A 17,475-nucleotide genomic window follows, 5' to 3' on the forward strand; every position below is an offset into this window, starting at 1 on the left:
GACTGGACTGTAGCCTGATGCAATTACTGGCTCTACTACTGAGACCTATCCATGTTGGTTAGGGATGTGATTTTTGCCAATACAGCTGTTCTGGCAAAAGTTCTTTTGCTGGTGTAGCTTATTGTGCTTGGGAGACTGGTATAGGCTATCCCAGCAAAAGGATTATTTTTTTGCCATAGAAGGCCAGTCTACACTTAAAATTTAGACCAACATAGCTATGGAACTCGGGGTTCTGAAAAATCCACAACCCTGAATGCCGTAGATATGCCAGCCTAACCCTCAGTGTAGATGCAGCTAGGTCAATGGAAGAATTTACTTGGAAGTTTACTTGGTGCTGCCTCAGTGCAGGGGGCTGGACTTGATGACCTCCTGAGGTCCCTTCTAGCCCTATATTTCTATGAGTCTATGATTCTATGTAGAATGCGTCCATCAACCTAGCTCCATCACTCAGGGAGGTGGTGTTCCCACAGCAACAAAAAAAACCCTTTCTTTGCGGTAGGCTGCATCTACCCTACAGAGTTACGCTGGCACTGTAGCTATGCCATTATAGTCTTTGTAGTGTAGACATGGCCAAAGCTGTGTCTACACTACAAGGATATGCCGGCATAGTTACACTGGTATAGGTATAACGGCAAATCTTTCAAGTGTAGACAAATCCTCAGGCCAAGTCTACACGGGGAACGCCTTGCTGGTATAGCTACACTTGTATACTATACCGGCAAAGTGCTTCTAGTGTGGACACAGCTTATACTGACAAAACTGTACTTTTGCTGGTATAGCTTACTCCAGCCTCCCGAGTGAACTAAGCACAGTTTTGCTGGTATAACTGCATCTCCCTATAGGCTTTGGTCAGCACAGCTCTGTCAGTTAGAGATCACACCTTGTCACACCTCTGACTAACACAGCTATGCCAGCAAGAAGTCTATAGTGTAGAGTTGGCCTCCGTCTCTCAGTGTCTCAGTTCCCCATATGTAAAATGGGGAAAATAATACTTTGCTTTCTTGCAGGGTTTCTGTGAGAATAAAAAAATCCACCAGTGCCTGGGAGATGCTCAGTTACTATGGTGATGAGGGCCATGTAAGAACCTAGATAGAAACATTCACTAGGTACTACACTCAGAGCAACTCCATTGTTTTACTTAGGGCCCTAAGCAAGGCTTGAACCAGATTCTACAATTCTCCTTAGTTAACGGGTTTTACCGAACAATGTCACTTCCTCTTCCCCTAGTGGAGGGGCACCCTGGCCCCATGGGAAAGTGAAAGATCTTAAATCAGCCCCTTTATTTCCTTTCTCTTGCTCGTTCATTTATACCAGAAACAAAGGAGGCAAAAAGGTCACTTTCTCTTTTTAATGCTGGTGTCAGTCTAGTGCTGGTGAAAGGAGCTAGCCTATGTGATGACTGGGATTGGTGGGTTGGGCCCACCAGAATGAAAGGCCCACCCACTCAGGTGAGGGAGGGACCGCAGAGCTCAGACAATGGACAATCCTAGAGACTGACCACCTCTGGATCCAGGATAGGTACAGCATGGGCAATGGCAGAGAAAGGCTTCCCTCACGACCCCCCTGCCAATGTGCCACACCCCTGCCCTGGAAGGACTCTTTCTAGGAGCAAGTGCGGAGTTCAGTCTCTAGGGCCTATTCACTTCTTCTCCTCCAAACTGAGATGGCCAAAATGGTGGCCAGTTAGTGGACATCGACCCATTTGGGCACTGGCCCAAGACCCTCCAAACTCAAACTGAAGCCTCTCTCTGTTTCTCTATTTGCCACCCATTGCATTATCTCTCGTGCCTTCTGTTCAGATATGTTTCATCTCTCTTCCGCTTTCCCTTTTACACTTGCTCCCTTCGAAGTGAGCAGTGGAAGTTTTGCTACTGACTTCCATGAGAGTGGGACAAGGCCCATCTCTACTCCTCAGATATTTTTAGTGGTCCTTTTCTCAGGAGCTTCCCAGAATTCTATGGTGGGCAAGTTCTGACTGGGGCAATCACTTGCACACATTCGGTCCAGGCTGCGACTGCTGGAAGAGTGGGAAAACTTGACACACTCTTAAGGCCCCCTGTCCCTCTCACATAAAGCATCTTTCTTTCCCTTATAATTTACTCCCCTTATTACTGTGCTTCTGATTATTTTGCTGATTAAAGTCCTCAGTTAAAAAAAATAAGAAATATGATATTTCAGCAGTGAATGCAAGATCTGCCATTCCTCAGTGAGATCTAGAAGAGTGTGGGATAACAGGAGAGGAAAAAATCTCCTTCATAAACATGTTAGATGATCCAGGTTAAAAACCAGGAAATAGGCAGAAAAGGACCATAATTTAAATAAGCCAACAAATAGATAAATCGCCTGCCTGCCCAAATTTTTGGGGCGTGGCTCAGTTACTCATAACATGTCCTGCTCCAATTCCCCCAGCCATGAAAAGGTTCAACGCATTTTGAAAGCCTGGGGCTTTGTTTTTTCATGGCGTGAGGGAAAATTGTTTCCAAGGTGTGATGAAAGGGCATTTTTAGGATTGTTCAAGGACTCTTCCTGTAGAAATCTGAGTAACAACCCCCCTCCCACACACACGCACTGTACAAACACTTGTGCTTTAAATCCTGTTCAGCCTCAATTCCTATTGCCTTCTCTTTCTTTGAATTCTATCCAGGCTGCCTGTGTCCTGCCCCACCAGGGGAATGAGGCTTGCTCCAGACTGGACACAGTCCCTTCTCTGCTCACGCCGGCAAACATTCTTCTCAAAGTTCAGTCCTTGTCACTTTCACTGCTGTTTAGTTGCCATTTACTGTCTCCTCACTTCCAGTTCCTCAAGGTTTGTTTCTTAATGGTGATGTTCTCTGTCCCACTGACCTTCCTCACAGAGGGTGATCAGAGACTTATGGTTCTTCACTATCCATTCCCCTCCACTCCTTAGAGATCTGGTTCTAGACTGGAGTTTAGAGAAGAATTCCATATATATGATCCAAGACTTTTTATCAACTCAAATGCTTAATGCTAGTGCAACAAGGATTCCAGGGCTGGGGACAGGGCTTTAAAGTCCATCCAGGCACTGTCCCCTGCTTTCCAGTGTCGGAGAGAACACACAGCAAGACAGCCTATGAGGCACAGGAGCTGTGAGGTCCTACCTCTCCCTGGCATGGGAGAAGGTGTTTATCCAAAGAACTCAGCACATGAAGATTTGACACTGTGTGGCCCCCGTTTCCAAACATGGAGCCCAGTTCTCTGTTGAGGTTCTCAAATCAGCACCTAGGCACCCAATTCCTTAGAGGAGATGCCTAAGTGCCTCCTTGAGCTCTGAAATGTAGAATTAAGTGCTCTCACTTAGACCCCTGCCCCAGTGTGTGTAATGGACAAGAGTGTCTCAGACAGACAGCCCTGCCAAGCATTGCGTCTTCAGAGGGACACCCCTCAGGTTGGATTTGCTTTCACACAGTTTTGAAAACAACCCTGTCTTATGCTGGTGGATTTCCCCTTGTGCTTTCGCGAGATCTCCCTCCTCCGAACCCTCACAGCCTTACGGAAGCTCAAATTTCATGTCCTCGCTGGGGGACCCAGGATGCACACTGAGTGTTCTGTCCACTGGACAGCCCGGATGCTATTGCTTCAGCCCAGAGATGGCACAGCGGGGATTTTAGATTGTTTCTGATGAAGTTGCCTTCCAACAAGTGATTGAAAACACAGGACCCAGGAGACCTCTTGCAGCCAGGGATTGGTGGCCAGTGCATAAAGTCAAAGGTGAAATTCTGTATGGTCATGGGGTACCGCATGAGCCCTGACCTGGTTTTTACTGACTTTGGGGCAGTGGGGGTGTTGGTAGACATGGCCACAACCCGGGCACTCCTCCAAGGTTTCAACAAAGTGCTGAGCAAAGCTGGTGAGGTGGGAGGCTGCTGTTGACACATCTCGGGAGTAAACTCTCCCCTGTACCCCTGCAGAACCAAACAAAAAAATGGAGTAAGAAAGGTGTGGATGCAGACAAAATGCCTCGAGACTGCATCCCACACACTGTATCAGGAGACCCAGGGTGTTCCCTCGGCTCAGTTCAACACTGTTCCATTTCATGGGATAGAAAGAGGGACAGTGGCTGTATTCTTTAAACATGCTATAGCCTGGGACAAGTCCCAGGGTTGGAGGGCATGGCTGAAGCATGGTTGGGTACCCTTTATGCTACAAAGTGCCATAACTGAGTCAAGGGGCAATTGTATTGTCACTGGGTTCTTTGACATGGCTGTAACTCAAGCGTGGATGGGTGTTAGCCAGGGTTAAATCACAGTTCTCTAACACAGCACTATCAGTTTTTTTTTCCTGTCCACACAGGCAAGAAGAAGCCGTATAACAAGGATACCGTGTAACACTGTACTTAAGGATGGTTATTTTATATAGCATGTGAAGTGTTGACTCTAATCAATACACAGGCCGAGAAGAGAGACGGATGATATCAAAATGTAACGGTAGATTAGACAGAACACCTGAGCAGTTCTCACACACATGCCTGCTGCAAAGAAAAAAAAGAGGTTGAATGATAACCACTTCTCCTCTTAACTAATCACATAGGGTGAGATTCGATGTTTTGCCTCTTAGAGGTCCAATCCAGACCTTGTAGCCTAGGAGGAGGAGGTGCCATGGTGGCATTAAGCCATCTTTGAGTGTTCCTTATCTAGAGCTGCTCTGGGGCCCCTAATTTAGATAACCCTAGGAATTTCCCCCATCCCTGACCCACCCCTCCTACCCCCAGCCCTCCCCGGCATACCCCCAGTGCCAAGGTTTGCAGGTGGTCTTCGAAGAACAGCCTTATAGCTGTCTTCTGCAGTGCCTGCACTGAGAGAATCCTTCATGGGCCAGATATGGGTTTTTAGGGCCCCTTTATGTCATTCCTGCCCTTTTGCCTAGCATAAAGGGGTTGGAGTGGGGGCTGAGGACCTCACTAATGGTCCTTAATCCTACCAGTTCTTCAATCCTCCATAGAGTACACCAAGGTGAGCAAAATCAGAATTTCTAGTGCAGAAACTAGCAGAAACTTTTTAAACTTCCAGGCCTTTTTTTATCCCTCATAAACAAGGAAGACAAAGACATGGGTATAATTGTTTTGCCCTTTTTATGTCCCTTTTAACATGGATAATGTGTTCTCTCACAGATTCACACCACACTGCACTCATTTGGCGAGGCACCATCAATGGTACGGGGGCATATGATAAGGAGGAAGTAGATGGTATTCATGGCTGTACCTGCTGGAGTGAGGTCTACATGACTCGTATGTCACCTTGCACTGTGCCTGTGGTATCCAAGAGACGTGCACCCCGCTGCAGCCTGTGCCAGGAAGCCTTGCAAATAGTCTGACAGGGAGCTAATCAAGTGTTGAATCCAGCAGCAAGCAGTGTCTGCCTGGGTCCTTATTCCCAGGATCTAAGCTATCACAGTGAAGGGAAGGGAGACTTCCGAGAGGCACTGGACTCTGCAGGACAGATCTAACCCATATCAGGGACAAATCCCCAGGCGAGAGACACCACATGTTTACTAAAAGACAGAAATATGCCTAGTACTATAGCTGCAGAAGCCTGAATCAAATCAGGGAGAAATATTTTACCTTTGTCTTCTCCACACCCGACTCTACAAACTTGAGTCTAGGTACGCTCTGAAACACAACAGGTCTGATATCAGGGACTGTGACAAAGAACGCAAATGGGGATCTCAGATGTTTAGCACAGTCACCACTGATGGTGCTGGGTTAAAATTTTAAGTGGAGGCACTGCAGCGTGGTCTGGCTCTCGATGTACTCCCCAATACAGTCTCCCTTGCCTGAGGCTGCTGGGCTTTTCAATGAAGTGTCTTCATGCCAAATATCTGCTGCTTTGGAGATCCCTACTGGAATGGGGGTTACACACAGCCTGGAATATTGGAGCAGTTGCCCTTGAATGGACCCTGAAGATGTTGAGTCCATTTCACTGTTGGTGTAAGTGGGCACTGAAGTCAACTGCCCCTGTTGGCACCAGCTGAGAATCTGGCCTACACGAACTAGATAGGACAGTCACAGAAAGGGACAAAACTCTTTCCAGTAGCGAAGCCACTGGCGGTGCATGAATATCTCAGCCCTATCTGGGTTGCAGATTGTTTCTTATAACAAATTATCTGCAGGAAACCATCCCTCAGATAGTATGTGGCACGGGCATGGCATTTGTTATAGAGGATGACTCAGTGCCTGATCAGGGATAAAATGAGAGAGGGAGAGAGCAGCATACAGAAGAGAAAGAGTGTCCCTTTTGGTGCACAATAGTGGGGAAAGGTATAACCTACACGACTGCCATCCATAATGGAGTATGCTGCACAACAGAATATGTAGCCAGAACAGTACCTATCAGTCTGTTTATGTAGGGGAGAGGGAGTTCTATGGCTGCCCATGACCATGAGATCTGAGTGTCTTCCATGACAAGTGAGTGACAAGCACCATTTCAGCTGATACACCAGGGACTGAACTAGAGACCCCCACAACTAAACACAACAGTCTCTACAGCTGTAGGGTGTGTTACAGGCCCAGAGAGGGACCTGTAACACACTGACCGCCGAGGGGTTACAGATGCACAGCCCTGGTGTACGCTGCTGCTGCGCGCAAAAGCTGAGTTTTTACTCTTCATTTTCCACCGGTTCAGCAATGGTGGGAGTGATGGTGTGGACAGGGCTCGAGGCAGCCTTGGCATTATCAGCACCAGTTCAAAGCAGGTCTAGATGACACAGTGATTAAGACACTGGCAGCTACCAACTTCTTGCCTACGCTAGAGCTGCCATTATTGTTACCACTGGTAGAGCTGAACTGGGGGGTGAGGGGGGTGTTTTTGACAAAGAAGCCTAGTGTAGACAAAAACTAGGGGACAACGCTGCTGACAAAGGGTCTCATGCACATGCATGCTGCATGCACATGGTCTCAAGGCACTCAGCATACTGCTCCTTGCAACAGATGTGTGCCATGGCAGAGGGGGGAGAAAATCCTCTCTTGTAGGCTGCAGTGAGGTTATGTAGCCCTCCTGTGACTGTAGTCCTTGGGTTCTAGCAACCCCTCACAGTTGCCGTGTCACTCCCTGCATTGGCAGGACATTGGCCACTGGACCCTGCAATTGATGGAAATCTCACAAGCTCAGCTGGATTTGAAGGTTTTTTTCTGCTGTAACCGTGGAAATCTTGCCGGATCAGTCATGTCATAAGATTTGGGTCACATCAGAACCAGAACCAGAAAAACCCTTCTGGATTTGGTTTTGACATGGAACCAAAACCTCAGGGACAGATATCGATCCATGAATTCAAACCCCAGGCCACCCAAAATCCAAAGCGTGTTGGGAAATTTGGTGTTTGTCACATTAGTCCCTTCCAGTAACCACCAGCAGTCACTGGAACTACGTTCAGCAGCAAGAGCAAGCCACTGAGGTCATTCAGTCATTGTCGATAGAACCATTCTCAACAGATCAAATAAGAGACCGGTCTGGGGCCGGTGTGTCTGTGGACTAGGCTGCACTTAGATGTTTACAGAGAGATGTTAACAGGAACAGTACAAAGGTCAAAGGCACAGGGATACTCACAGCCTGGGGCTGTCTCTCCATTTACACCTCCATCCTTAGGTCCGAAAATCCATGTTTGCCTTCATTAGCTAGCATTGGCCTCTCGGTCCTGGTGTGCCAGACCAAAACCTACAGAGAAATACACAGAGAGTTCACAGGTGCTTTGGATTCCATGGATAAATCAAGACCAGCAATCCCAGTGTGTTAGTTCCTGAACCGTTAGGGCTCCAAAATATGTTAGGTGTCTGAGTGAAAGCGACGTCAGAGTTTATTAGAGCTCTTATACCCAACAAATTAATATGCACATGAATGAAACAAACAATAACAATGAAGAGAGATGAACCTGACACCAGATCAACCTTCCGCCACAAACCCTGGAATTGGGGAGGGAATCAGGATCTGAATTCTGCAGCTGGGACCCACCTCTAATACTATAATTATAATGCATAATAACCATAATGCCTCTTTGGACTCATACGGTTTTTCATCTGCAAAGCACTTCACAGACATTAACCTCTTTGGACTCATACGGTTTTTCATCTGCAAAGCACTTCACAGACATTAACTGATCTGCCTAACTATTGTTCTGTGCTAATGTGCTTTGGTGTAAGGTCAGGTGCAATGGAGGATGGGAAGGACCGTGACGGGGAGCAGGGGGCTGAAATGCTGGGGTGGAGGGAGGGAGTATATCGGAGGTTTAATGTAGACCCCAGAAGGGGGAGCTGTGCTTTGAAATCCCTTATCATGCTGACCTTTGTGCAGTTGGCTGCTTTGGGCTCCAGTCCATCCATAGTCACCAAATCCTTCAGCAAGCTGCTTTCTTGGTAGCCTCCTTTAATTCCCTCCAGCTTGAAAGTGGCTTGAGGCCTCTCCAAGATCAGTCTGATGCTGACTGCAAATCCAGCCATGTCAATAGCAAAGGGCCGGTTAGGGTCAAAAACCACCTTCCAGCCCACCACTTTCCCCGCTGGGCTCACTATGGGAGACTCGTACCTCAGACCCCCAGCGAAGGCCACTGGCCATACGGATACCCTCCTCGTATAGCGCATCTGTGTGCCAGAGAGAAGCAGTGCAGTGAAAGGTTCAATGCTGTCATTTCACCCCCACCTCCCTATGTGTACCATGCCCCTACTGCTCTATCCCCCTTTGACTCCTTTCCCCCAGTATCACCTGCGCGAACCACCCTGCTTTAACTCCTTGCATCCTTCTCCTTTTCATTCTTTGCCTCCTCTCTTCTCACTTCCACCCTCCAGAATGCCCCAGGCTTTCCCCCATCCTTTCCTCTCCACCTCACCCTTATGATCACCCCCACTCCTCCTGCCCACTAAAGTGCTTTGTTGACTTTGTACTTGTACCTTCTCAACACCCTGCTCTGATGCTCACATGCCCACCTTCCCATCCCCCAGCCCCTTCTTCACAACGCTGAAATCAAAGCAACCCCATTCTCATCACCCTACCTTCCCATCGCCCCCACTCACCCTCACTCCCACTCATCCCCTCATCATCCCATCACTAAGAGGTAAATCTCTCCTTATTCACGACCACAGCAGCAATCTCACTTTCTTCCGTTTTATGGACACTTGGTACCCACCATCTGTGTCTTCCTATGCAACCAAATGGCTCTTGGAAGGATACTCTGTCCACCAACACTATGGGCCAGGGAGGTGATATTGCAATGCCCTGGAGGTCTGAGGTCACTTTTACCTCCCTCTCCTCCTCTTCCTTCCAATCATTCTCCTCCGCTCAACACCTGACTGTTCCACCGCCCTTTAACCTCCAATCATCTGCCATCTACTGTCCCCCAGAGACAGAGGGGGAAAGACAGAGTCCTACCCTCCTCCCAGAATGTTCAGATCCTCTCTAACCTCTTATTGGCCTTGTGTTGATTGTTCCACAGAAACATGAATATTCCCAGTGCTGTTAAACCACCTAACCCTGACCAGGCCTCCAGAGTCCTACTTATCACTCCAACTGACTCTACCCTATGACTGACTTAAGCAGTCTCCACAGCCAGCCACCCTCTTCTGACACTCCCTTGTCCTCATCCCCCGCAACCTTCTCTGTGCTCTCACCCGTGCCGTCCATGGCCACCTCCTAGACGTGTGTGGGGCTCCCTAAGAGTGCCCACAGGGGTTGCAGGAAAGGATGAACTAATGAAGGATGATGAGGCTTCTTGTCCTCCTCAAGGAGACCAAAATAACTTTTGAGGATTGGAAACGGGGTCTATAGGATAACTTGGGCACGTGTGTTTCAGGTGGTGCCCTACGCTTTGGTGAACCTTACTGGATGATCATCCCCTTGAGTTTGCAATATGCTGGAAAACTCAGAGCAATTGGCTTATCCATTAAATTTCTGGTTTGGCTTCCTGCTTCTAGCTGGGCTGGAAATACCATGAGGATAGCCCTTTCTCATTGCATGCTTGTTCTTCTTCTCCTAGCTGGGGCCCAGAATATAGTGGAATGAGGAAAGGGAAACAATCGTGGATTGGAAAGTTGAACAAACTTTTTCCAACCTCCATAAAGTGCTCGAGGGCAGGTTTGAGTTTTGAGTGAAGTTTTTGTTTGGGGCTTGTTTAAACCAACTCAGTTCACCCTGACCCTCCACTAGTCTACAGCATTCACTCTACAACCCCTCCCAGAACAGACTTTGTAAGAGGAGCCTTTCACCATGGGCACAAAGGCTTAGCACCATGTCCTGGCACCAGCATGGTCATGTGACTTAGCAGGGGCTAAAGAGGGATGGAATTGTCCATGCAGATCACAGAGCAGCTGTGGAGTTGCCCTGTATCTGCATCCCATGGCTGGAGCACTCCTTCCTCACTGGGAAAAAATGGCTGGTACATTTGCAAAGCTATCAGCTCTCTGGCCTCACTTGCCCTGTACCCAACCACCTTGCATGTGAAGGCAGAGGGAGCCCCTGTGGAGCACAGCTCCATGGCACACACTGATGTGGAGCCCTTGACTGGGGCTAACAAATCCTCCTCCCTCTCGGTGCAGGAGAACTACGCTAGTACCACTGGGTTGGGGTCCTTTGTAACTGCAGAACACAGGGCAGGATCTAGTCTTTATGGGCGACAGCTACATTTTGTTCTTCTCTTTCATGAAGCGCAATGGCTCCTACCTCCTCGAAGAGCTCCAGGCTGTAGGTGTTATCATCATCAGCAAAGTACACAACCCCTTCTGGTGGCTGTGTGTTGTTGAAGCTGTCTCTTAGCCAGTGCAGCCCCAGGTTCCTCTGCAGTGTCCCCCTTGGCTTGTGGGATGGGATCCAGGGTCCGCTCATCTTCAGACTCTGCGGGCTCTCCACATTCAGGTGGGTGAAATTGAGCCCCGCCTTCTCCAGCAGGTTGGACACCAGGTTGGTCCTCCGGGGTGAGTCCTCCACCACCACCCAGTGCAGGTTCTGCACATGTAGGAAGGTATTGGCTAGCCGGGTCAGCTCAGCCTTCTGCACTGGCCTGGTGTAGGTGGGCGTGATTACAAAGATGGTCGGGAGAGTGTCCGACCAGGGAGGAGGCCGGGAATACACATAGTTCTGGATGACTTTTGGAGCCACCCCCAAGGCTTGCTGCCAGCTGCATGATGGGAGCCCTTCTTCCCGCAACGGGGATGTACCGTTGAAGCGAGCTTTAGCTGTTGCATTTTCATCTGTCTCTTCTGAGGCAAAAAGAAGATGGAAGTTAGGGACTAAAGCACAGCCTGATCACCGCTACATTAGGTGACATTTGATAACTATCTATGATCCATCTGGGGCAAGGGCCCTGGGTCTACAACATTTTCATTCTGCATTTTCACTTCATAAGAGAATGATCCTTTCATAGGCCCATTTCTCCCCTCCCCCTACTGCTTGGTTCTCAAGAGGTTTCACCCTGCAGATTACTTGTGGTCCATGGAGAATAGATTGAGAACTACACAGGTGGGACCTTTTTGAATGTGTGAATGGTAGGACGTGAGCTCCTCCTGACCTAGCCTGTTCAGGGCTGGAAGATGTGCCAAATGTCAGCAGAAAGGAAATTTTGCCTAGACTTCACTTGTGGCACTGATGGTACAAGGTAAGAGTAATCTCTTTACAGGCAATCTACAGCCAACAAACACGAAGCGTGTAAGATATGTCAGAACTGTGCTAAACTTACATTCCTAAAGCTGAAATAATTTGTATAGGGGCTGGGTCGTGAACCAAACTCTTGGGTCTGAACATCCCTGAGGTTCAGGGAAATGTGCCATAAAGCAGAGTTTCTGCAGCTTTATCATATTGCGCATCACTTCTTCAGATGGAGAGATTCTCAGCCGTGCCTCCCCTCCCAACCTCTGAAACTACAGCAACCATATTGCTTGGTTACTTGAAAACCCTGCATCCGCTCTAGTGAAGAGACTACATGGAAATAAACAGCTTTAATGTGATGAATGTGTCACCCTGTTTTGTAACTGTGCTCTTTGTTTCTCCACCCTGATTTAAAATTAATTAGGTCTTTGGAAAGTGGAAACTCTAAATGAGTCTTAGGCAGGGTACACCAGTGGAGGAGGTCACTGCAGCAGGTTGAAAAATGGAAAATCATTTTTGTAAACGATTTAAAAAAATTCCGAAGTCATTTCCTTCTGCAGTTTTCGAAAGGGAAAGATGATAAATGTTTGTGCCATACGCCCGGGGCACAATCTGGAATTGCGGTGCTATTTTGAGGTACAGAGGGTCACAATGTGTATTGGAAATTTTTCATTAAAATGCATTTTTTTTTTCATTTTTCTCCCATTCTCCCCTCCCGACTCCTGACATTTTACTTTTGAAAAAAGAGAGGGGGAAAGGACAAAAGGGGGAGAGGAAAAAACAACAACGTTAAACAGAAAAACAACCAAAAAGTTCATTTTCCAAAAAATTAATTCAAATTTCCAAATTAGAAAAAAGGCCATGTTTTGTTAAAAAATGTGGTGGTTGAAAAATTCAGATAGGATCTACAAGCCAGTGTAATCTACGCCCTCTCAGTGTGGTGCTCTGTCCCCCTCTAGTGATGGCTAAGCCACCTGTTAATGAGTCTGCCAGAGCATTGACTAACAAAGCAGGCTCTCTTAGCCCAAGCAGTAGAGGTTCATGCACTAAGATCCAGAGGTCCCAAATTCAGTCCCTGGTGCCGATGACCCGTCCAGGGATGCTGACGTTACAAGTGGGGGTTACATAATGTTATTGGTTGATGGCTGACACGTCACTCTATGACTGAATCAGCCCTGTGGCCTAGATGGAAAAGCTCTGTGGCCCACCCATGCATTGCAGAGCGGTGTGAGAACTGGAGCTCCACTGTGGTTGTTACCTCTGTGCTGAGTGGTAGCACACTTTGGAGCTTTGCAGTGGGCCATCTTTTGTTTGGAAGAGGAAATCTGGGACACAGACTCCAGGTATTTCCTGTTAGTCTATCTTTATTCACAAAATGGATCCCAGTCCTGTTTACTTTGAACAGAGATGGCAAAAACAACAGCAAACTGCACACAAGCAACTCCATTTGCAGAAACCAGCCAAGTCAACACTATGTTCCATTCCGTAATCAGAAAGCAGCTGTCTCTCTTACCCATAGCCCCTTACCCATAGCCCTACCTTCAGCCTGCGGGCTGATCCTGAGTCCTGCCTGCTCCCTGTATTTTACCTGGCATGCCCCTTAGCCCAAAGTTACATAGCAAGACTGTATGAAGTCCATTATTCTCAATACTAAGCATGGGCTAGTTCAGTTGGGCCTGGGTGTTAACTCTCTCAGATTTGTTTCCTAAATTATCCCACCAGTTCAACACCATTGGTGGTAACAAAGAAGGGGATTAATAGCATAGTCAGGACTCCAGGTACGTGTTTAAAGCCCCATGCCATCTAACTCTGCTTAGAGCAGGGCTACATGATACAACGCCAAAACATCAGCAGCTTCTCCTATGGTGGGAGGGTTTACAGAAAAATCCTACTGTAGACTAGTTGCTCTGCTGCACAAAAGAATTCCTCAAGCAGACTGGCCCAGATCCCCAAAGGTATTTAGGCACCTAGAGCCCACTGAAATCAATGGGACTTACGTGCCTAAAAACCTTTGAGGATCTGGGCCATTCAGCCATAGTGTCTAGCATGGGCTTCTCTCTGAGGCTTCCTGCAAACAACGGAGAGTGTTCTTAAGGACTGCCTGCCTGATTGCAGAAGTCAGTCCCTGAGGGGTCCTTTGGGCAAGTTTCTCTTTGTTTCACCCTTTCTGTGAATCGTTTCCTATCAAGCGCTCACATCAATAATTCCTTGCATGCATTTCAGGAACACCCTGGCTGTGACACTGTTATGATCAAACCGTAACCGTGTGAAGAGCAGAGTCGCTTGCACTTACTTCTCAGCAGGATGAGGTAGCGGGTGGTTGGGTACTGATGCCACAAGGTTAGAAGAAGAGCCCATGGCAAAACGATCAGGAGTGTGGTCAGAAGGTTACGTCTCCTTAGCATGCTGCAAAGAGCTTCCAACGCCCAGGCATCTCCCTACCTTTCAGAACAGAGTATGGAGTAAGCTACCTGGTACTTGTACAGAGAGTGACAGATACCAGCAAAGGCTAGCTCAGTGCTATCAGATACGCAGCTAACAGACTAGGTCCAGCTCACCTAGGGCTGGATCCTGAACGGTGCTGAGCACTCTGGCCTTGATCCAGCAATGCATTTAAGCCCATGTTTAAACTTAAGCATGTGACTAGTCTCATCACTCTCCAGAACTGAGCCATTAAGGTATTTTATCTGCCTGCCACAACTGGTTCAAATACTACAGAGTGCAAGCTTCCATGTAATTTTTTTAAAGAACAAGTTTCTAGCCTTGATGGTTGTGAAGAATACCTCCCAAATGTGAATTTAGGGTACCCAATGCACAGTTGTTTGCCTTCCTGAATCTGCAGGCAATCTGAAACAACAGCCCGAAGAGAGCTGTTAGTGAACCCATTCATCCCAAGGGGGTAACTTCTAAGCCCTGTAGTGACACTTCAGCTAGTTGAAAATTTGACTCTTGAGGTACCGAATTTGTAGCATTACTGCAGTTGTGCGTAAGACCTGAATAACTGCAGAGCAAATGGACAAAGGATGGATACAGCAATGGGCTGAAAGATGCCTACTATTCTTTTTTCTAATTTAATTTTAATTCAGCTCCCTTATACATATTAATTCTAATACAGTCTTTACAGTCACATTCTGTTTTTTGCACAGGTCCCCTGCCTCATTCAATGCACAGCAAAGATGGTGTTCACCGCTTGGGTAGTTAATCAATGTATCTTTTTATCCCCCTCAAACATTGTCTGGCCCCTGCATTATATATGACACATCATCCAAACCATGCACTACATATGGAATTATTAATCTCCTCGTGGGCTTTTCTATGGCTCTCATCACCATGGAATCTGAGTGCTTCACAGGTATTAATTAATTTACCTTTAAAACATCCCTATGAAAGGAGGGGAACTGAGGCACAGAGTCATTAAAGCCCACATTTTCAGGAGGGGCCACTAATTTGGGGTGCTTCATTCATTGGGTGTCCAACTTGAGACATCTTGGGCCTGAATTTTCACAATTGCTGAGCACCTACCAAAGGTGCTGGAACCAGCGGTGCGGGGGATGCTGCCGCACCCCCTGACTGGAAGCGGTTTCCATTATATACAGGGTTTATAGTTTGGTTCGATGGCTCTCAGCACCCTCACTTTATAAATTGTTCCAGCGCCCCTGACAGCTACAGCTACTGTTGACTTCAATATGGATTGCGAGTGATCCACACTTCTGAAAATCAGGTCCTACGGTTCTCAGGTTGGGCAGCCACTTAACAAAGTATCCAAAATTAGTGGCCACTTCTGAAAACATTGATGGAAGTGACTTGCTCGCCATCACACAGAAAGTCCATGGCGGAAACAAGGACACAATTCAGATGCCAATTTTGGGTCATAACCAAAGACCATCCTTTTTCTTCCAGAAGTCCCCAGCCTCATTTACCATACAACTTCCAGCATCTCCTTTCAGCTCTATGGATGCAGAAGCTCCCAGTCCCATTATTAAATGAGCTGCCTGTGCCATGCCACAGGCAGCAAAAGCCAAGCATAGTAATGGAGATTTAATCCTTCTGCAGCACCGCAATCCATGTGCGCACACTGAGTTGCACAGCAGCAACACTGCCTGTTGTCAGCTGAGGACTCACCACTGTCGTTGTCAGCAGAGTGCCTCACTGTTGACCGGTTTTGAGACCAGCGTGTGCCAGACTTTGCTCCCCTTGTTCTCCTGAGGCTGGTTCCTCGGGGATTCTTCTCAGGTGCTGAGCGCATGTATTGAGCCCTTCCCAGTGGGCCTCTTCCCTCATGCCTATCTACCAGACAGTGGCTGCACCAGTGCTCCCCCTGGAGGCCTAAGGGAATAAAATTTTCATTAGCCACAAAGACTGAGGTTTCCCCTGTGCAATAAAAGGAGCGACTGTGACCATGCTTCCTGAGAACCATAGAGCTGCTGCTATCAGCTTGGCCCCTGAACTCCCAACACTCCCAGCCCCCCTTCCTGCTCTTCCAGGTAAAGAGCCTGTGGAGGGGCAGTGCCCTGATACCAGTATGGTGGAAGAGAGGGAGCTTAGCACATTAGCTGAGTGACCCGAGTGCGAGTCCCTTCTCTACCACAGATTTCTTGTGTGACCCTGGGCAAGTCACTCAGTCTCTCTGTGCCTCAGTTCCCCATGTTTGAAATGGGGATAATGGCTCTTCCCTAGCTCACACGGGTGGTGTGAGGATAAATATATTACAGGCTGCAAGGCACTGTGATACTACAGTAACGGGGTCCATGTAAGCACCAGAGATAGATAGCAGGGGGCATGACAGTAAGTGTAGGTTTGAGTCCTCCTGGGACCAAGACTTTAACCTTTTCATTACTTTTATATTATTATTAATTATTATTAATAAATAATAACAATAAATAACTCCCACACAGAGGTGAGATGGGAGTTGTTTCCCTTCCTCACATTATGAAGCAGGTGGTCTCAGATGTGTGGGGTAGGAGGCAGGAGCTCAGGGGCCAACCTAACAGGGACACCGCTACATCCACGGCTGGCCCCTTTGTGTTTTGTGGAGCGCTGATAGCAAGTGCAGCATTGTGTGGCTATAAAGGAAGACAGTGTAACTTACTGGCTCAGTATATGTGACCAGGCTGCCTTCTAGCGGCTGGGTCCTAAGCAAGGATAAGGGACCTAACGGAAGTGCCAGCCAAGAGACTTCTCTCTTCACTCAAATGGCAGAGTCCTATGTGTCTGGGGAGAAAGGTCAAACTTGGACACAGCCTGGGGTAAGTCTGGCTGATGTTCAACGTACCTGTATATATGTAGATTTCTCACAATGATCCCTGCCCCTAGGTTTTTGGAATCTGTCACAGGCTTATCATATTAGCAGCATGGAGCAGCTTCCCTGACCAGGAGCGCCGCCAGCTTTTCTGCTGCCCTAGGCGGCGGAAGGTCCCGCCCTGAAATGCTGCCCCCCACAGAGGCGGCGGAAGGTCCCGCCGCTGAAATACCGCCGCGGTCGCCGCCCCCCAAATTATAGTGCACTAGGCGACCGCCTAGGTCGCCTAATGGGTTGCACCGGCCCTGTCCCTGACACTAGGAACCATGAAAATAGAGGCAGTCACAAAAGAAATTCAAGACCTAAAACGGAACAAGGGCTCTGAGTTCTCTCGTTACACCTGTAGGCATCTAGCTCTCCCTTGGCCTGTTCTCGGGTGCAGGGCCGGCTTTAGCAAGTGCGGGGCCCGATTCGCGGGGCTTGTACTCACTGGGTGGCGCTCCGAGTCTTCGGCGGCACTTCGGATTGCTGCGCTCTGGCCGGGGGAGGGGGGCCGCGGGGCTTGCAGCACTCCGCCCAGCGCTCTGGCCCAGGGAGCGGGGCCGCAGGCTTCCGCCCTCTGGCTGGGCGCGGGGCCCTCTTAGGCGCGGGGCCCGA

The 17,475-nt window shown here is 48.3% G+C and overlaps 1 protein-coding gene across 1 annotated transcript; it reads right to left on the reverse strand.

Annotated features, from left to right (window-relative positions):
• Positions 1–7,580: 7,580 nt before the first annotated feature.
• Positions 7,581–13,984, reverse strand: LOC135887559 (galactosylgalactosylxylosylprotein 3-beta-glucuronosyltransferase 1-like). The gene is made up of 4 exons (XM_065415289.1): positions 13,873–13,984; positions 10,659–11,194; positions 8,291–8,587; positions 7,581–7,667 (listed from the first exon to the last, which is right to left on the reverse strand). Exons 1-4 carry the CDS (start codon positions 13,982–13,984, stop codon positions 7,581–7,583), a joined length of 1,032 nt encoding a protein of 343 aa, XP_065271361.1.
• Positions 13,985–17,475: the final 3,491 nt, after the last annotated feature.

This window comes from Emys orbicularis, chromosome 1 (genome assembly GCF_028017835.1).
Source record: "Emys orbicularis isolate rEmyOrb1 chromosome 1, rEmyOrb1.hap1, whole genome shotgun sequence".
Taxonomy (NCBI): domain Eukaryota; kingdom Metazoa; phylum Chordata; order Testudines; family Emydidae; genus Emys; species Emys orbicularis.

Bases quoted from the DNA above. Each gene is read 5' to 3' on its own strand.
- LOC135887559 (XM_065415289.1), bottom strand. From the start codon at position 13,984: ATGCTAAGGAGACGTAACCTTCTGACCACACTCCTGATCGTTTTGCCA. The intron at 11,195-13,872 runs GTAAGTGCAAGC...TTTTTGCCTCAG, and splicing joins CTACCTCATCCTGCTGAGAA to AAGAGACAGATGAAAATGCA. The intron at 8,588-10,658 runs GTAGGAGCCATT...TCTGGCACACAG, and splicing joins GCCTGGAGCTCTTCGAGGAG to ATGCGCTATACGAGGAGGGT.